General features: G+C 39.2%; 1 protein-coding gene across 1 annotated transcript; it reads right to left on the bottom strand.

Annotated features, from left to right (window-relative positions):
• Positions 1 to 1,249: 1,249 nt before the first annotated feature.
• Positions 1,250 to 4,093, bottom strand: LOC126355288 (uncharacterized). The gene is made up of 3 exons (XM_050005577.1): positions 3,701 to 4,093; positions 3,196 to 3,445; positions 1,250 to 2,971 (listed from the first exon to the last, which is right to left on the bottom strand). Exons 1-3 carry the CDS (start codon positions 4,091 to 4,093, stop codon positions 2,364 to 2,366), a joined length of 1,251 nt encoding a protein of 416 aa, XP_049861534.1. The 3' UTR covers positions 1,250 to 2,363.
• Positions 4,094 to 4,767: the final 674 nt, after the last annotated feature.

The following is a 4,767-nucleotide window of genomic DNA, read 5'->3' as shown; positions in this document are numbered from 1 at the left end:
TTTACTCCCTAGATGGTTGCACAGCACATCATCATGTAGTTAGTTCACTTTTGCATATGACAGTAGCCTTCAATAATCACGTGCAATGAAGTAATGTTGTACACAATTCTTACCCAAATTTATGCAGTTTTAAGTATAAAACATACATTCACTACTTGATTGATGCGAGGATGGCACATATTCATCGCTGGAACCACACTCAGTGTCAGCATTACTGTCATTTGACTCTTCTGAGCTCCTGTATGCGACTTCGTCTGCCATCTTGTTACTGGATTTAGTTCACTCTGGCACAAGAGATAAATGTAGATCTGAGACACTCCAGAAGAGCCAACATAAAAAAAAAAAAAAAATCGCTCAGTGTCCGTCAAGAGTCCTGGTTGTTTTGCCATATGAATCTTTGACATTTTAGGTTAGCTATCGATAATGGTGCAGAAAATTATAAAATTTGTAGTTGGTTCACTCTTGCATAGGACCCTCCAACTAGGCATAGTCAAAATAAATAAGAAAATCAATTACATATGTAAATCTAAGCACAAAACTAGATCTGGTGTTATATTATTTAAACTTGAGGGCCAATATTTCTCTTCTATGAAAATGCAGATTATATTCACATATATTAATGGTAATTAGTTAAAATTGAAAGAAAAGAAAAACTGATTTAAGGAGGCAGATGGCCAATCGAGGGGAAGAAAAAATATCCTAGCTTTCTTTGTCACATCACCCCTTCATTGAATGGACCAGATAGACATTGCAAATAGGTAACTGGGCAGTTCAATGACCACAAGTGACACCAGAAATTAGGTTTAAAATCTACACACTAAAAATATTACGTAATAAATCTTATCAAAGACTACAGGACTTACGGTTTTTTTTTTTTTTTTTTTTTTCCAAATTTATACTTACATGAACGGTCCATACAAAAATCCCCATGCAAAATAATTACATACAGTGTATTGTTGTGCAATATCACAAAATATCTACAAGATATACTTTTAACAAAAATTAAGCACATCTTCATCATAAGTGATGTATCTTTAAATGTAATCTTCGATTACTCAAAAAGGATATATCACTTTGTACAAGTCCTGTCTTGCTAAACAAAATAAATCCTCATGGGTTGTAAAAGGTTTCACAAGCACTTTCATGCTTTTAATGATCTTTAACACATTTTCTGACCAAGCTGTCCACACCTTCAACAGGTGGCAGTTAGTAAGGGAATGCACTGTGATCAAGTCCCTTAGAGGTGGTTTTCCTCTGCCACAGTATATGAAAAAATTGGACATAATACCCTACTTTAGTACACTCATACTTCTCACTTAAGTCTAAAAAAAAAAAAAAGAATGTTTACCACTAATGGCAAATGATAGTCATTACATCATAAATGTATACATTACATAGTGCTGATCATTGCAATGTTATGAGAACTAAAATTAAATATAGTATGAAAGATGTGGACTGGTAAAAATTTAAAATCAAGTGCACATTACACTACACAACCTTACTCTAAGTCATAACTGCCTGAAACTGGTTGAACTTGAAAGATTTGGGTCTTTTTTTCCATTTGCAAAATAGCAAAAACTCAAGATGTGCATTACCTCTAGTAAAAACTCAAGATGTGCATAAGCGTAGATTTACAAATCATTATGAAAAAGAGTCACCATTACATAGCTCAGTTACTATTCAAATCAAAATTAAGGGGATGCAAGTTGTACCAAATCATAGCCCCACTTCTATAGGGTAGAGTTAGGTTAACTGGGCCACATTTTTAAAAATTGGTCTGAATTATTTTCTGTACAGCTTATCAGTGTTTAATTTTATGGGAAGCCTAGGATACATGTTTTCTTTGCAATGTAGTGTTCAAGGACACTGTATTGTTTATTAATTTTCTTAAAAGTCTGTAAAATATCAAATAAAAAGAAACTAAGTTAATTAGCATTAAATATTAATAATCACAAAAGCTAGTGAGATACAAGTATTTCACAGGTTGCCTGTGGTCTTATCGTAAAATATAAACTAATGGATGAAAAATAACCAATTAATTAATACAAATGATAAAATAGGAATTTATCCTGGAAGTAGAACCACTAGGTTCATTGTTCTGGATAGTGGAGAAGCAAGTCCATATGTTGAGCGAAGAGTAAAGTACATGTGTACTGCTCTTCTCCGTTGGTTGGACTGGGACACATATCGGTAGGATGACCATAAGTAGAGGCTCTCCTCAAGTAGAGGAACGGCATCTCCATGGCGCCATCCGATGTAGGTCGCTGCAACACGAGGATCGTCGTGGTGCAATTCTCGCTGAAAACCGCGGAGCACTTCTTGTCGAATTTGTTCGTTTCCGAACACTGGAAGGGCGTTGCGGCTCATGTCTCTAAGCGCAAGACCGCAGCTTGATTCCTCATGAGTAGCTCTTCTGATGACACGAGTCTGGTCGTGGTCGTTGCCGGTGTTTTTGACGGCGAATACTTCTCGGAGGGGGGCTGAGCCTTGGATGAACTGTGAGTTGTTGTCCCGCAGTGAGGCGCGATGCACACTCCATCGATGTCTTCAACTTCAATTTTGTAGCCGAGGCTGAGGGAGTAGTCAATCACGCTAGGAAGACGGGAGTAAGGCTGCATCCAGAATGAAACTGGTTTAACATGCCATTTCTTGTCAAATTCTACATATTTGACAACTCTCGTCGCAGGTGTCACCTTGTCTTCGCGGACTAGGTAAAGATTCTCTTCATATGATCCGGTGGCAGGTACTTCAAACTTTCCGCTATAAGCGCCTGGGCTGGTTAGGAAGTGGATCTTGTTAGCGAAGACTGTTACGGTAATGTTAGTTACGGCGTCTGTTTGCCAACCTGGCACCGCCTCAACGTTGGTGAGAGTTGCACTCTCAATTGAGTGAGTTAGCGCAGTGAGGCCACATGTGTTGGTTAGAACTTTGCTCACAGTTTTGCTGTCAGGCTCCGACTCTTGAATATAAGCTGAAAGAGCAGAGATAATTCCACGGTAATGCTTGAGTTTATCATCATGGTAGCACATTAGCAAAGCACATAGGGATTAAGCGTTTCGGATTCCCATATAGGGGTAAGCAGGTTAATGCGAGCAAGCGTGGGACGTTGCGAAAGCACACGGTTAATCACTGGGTTAACAAGCGTTTCAAACTTGTCACTAAGCCAATTTCTATATTGTGCAGAGCCAACTGTACCTTGGTATGGTCCTCCCAGGAAGTGAGTCACACGGTAATCAAAATCATCAGCGTTTACAATTGACGTATTATAAATTTCCCGCATCACTGTTTCAACTTCTGCGTTCGCGCATGTACGGGCAAGGCGGTCGTGGGCAGCAATGAAGATAGCTGGAGGCAGAGATCTGCCAAAGTCATGGTTCCATGAGTATCCAGCAAAGCTGGGGATATAGGCAAAGCTGTGCCTAGCTGCGTCTTGCACTGCAGCAACCTGAAGAAGGAGTGTTTCCATGTGAGAGGGCACACGGCACTGGAAAAGTCTATCTGCATATTCATGAGATGAAAGATCACTGTGGAATGTATTGCAATGATATTAGGTTACGGGCCGGTAGTATTGGTCTAAGAAGTAGTGATGGCAGGCCACTAGGATCTGGCAATGTGCAATTAATGACATTGTAGATACCATAGGGTGTCCTTTCACGTCAAATTCGATTCCCATTTGCTTACATATGGTACAACATAGTACACAAGTATCCAGAAGGTCTGGTTGCACATCGATTATCCATTGGCCACCATCATCATACTCGATGCGATCAGGAACACACAGCTCTTTGAACCAGTTAGTTGCAGATCCAGCGGGCTTAGGTTCACGAGGTTGTCGGGGTTTTGCAGCGGCATGAGAGTAAGGTTTTAGTAAATCAGAGTTCTTAATAGTCATAGACACTTTGGTCTCTTTTGGATTCTTTCCAAGAACAGGTTTTGAGATGGGAGTCTCGGTAGCGTCTGGTTTAGCTGGGACGGGTGTCTTAATGACTTCGCTCTTACTAGGTCCTTCAGAGGGTTCTAGTCGAGGTACTTTCTGAAGCGAAGATGAGTCGGAAGAACTGTCTTCCTTTCGCTTCTTTCCGTCATCAGCCATGATGTTGGATGTAAGTGACTGTGCTTTGAGCACTTAATTGTACAGGATAAAGGTAGCCAAGCGTGCGAGCAAATAGGCATTCAGCACTCGACTTCCCTGGACAAAAGTATTACTTCCAGTTTGTGTGAAATCTGAGGTAATAAACTTCTTCGCAAAATGACCACTTAACCTAACCGTTAAGGTTAACTGGTCTGAGGTGGTATGGTTAACTGGTCGAGGTAGTAAAATACATAGAAATACTGTATAAATACATTTTATTTTTGAGTTTTACAATGTTTTAAAGTATATTTCCCCAACATTTAGTTTTTATTACATCACATGTCAAATGTACTTTTTGAAATTTTAAATTAAAGCGAAGGCTGTATTCATATAAATCGACATTGAAATAAATCATGTTTTCAAATCTTTGACGAAAGTCTTTAAGGGTCTGAGGTATGAGGTGGTTTCATAATAATGTCTGCAATGGCAACAAATGCATTTTCATCTGTTATGGAAAATCTGTTAGACGGTTTGTGCCGCTTATAGAAAATCGCTTCAGTCCCAGAACTAAGATTTTTTCACAACAGCTACGTAATTGCTACCTGAGTATTTTTTAATTCCATGGACTTTAACAATTCAGAAGTCACCAGCTTTAATTTCTGAAATATCCTCATCTGCTTCAATGTCTTCATCCC

The sequence above is a fragment of the Schistocerca gregaria genome, chromosome 3 (genome assembly GCF_023897955.1).
Source record: "Schistocerca gregaria isolate iqSchGreg1 chromosome 3, iqSchGreg1.2, whole genome shotgun sequence".
Taxonomy (NCBI): domain Eukaryota; kingdom Metazoa; phylum Arthropoda; class Insecta; order Orthoptera; family Acrididae; genus Schistocerca; species Schistocerca gregaria.
The sequence above is the reverse complement of the archived record's forward strand: the minus strand, read 5'-3'. Positions and strand labels throughout refer to the sequence as shown.

Coding starts and splice junctions, on each gene's coding strand:
- LOC126355288 (XM_050005577.1), bottom strand. CDS start 4,093: ATGGCTGATGACGGAAAGAAGCGAAAGGAAGACAGTTCTTCCGACTCA. Junction 3,446..3,700: donor CAGACCTTCTGGATACTTGT/GTACTATGTTGT, acceptor CTCCTTCTTCAG/GTTGCTGCAGTGCAAGACGC. Junction 2,972..3,195: donor CCTGGGAGGACCATACCAAG/GTACAGTTGGCT, acceptor CTGCTCTTTCAG/CTTATATTCAAGAGTCGGAG.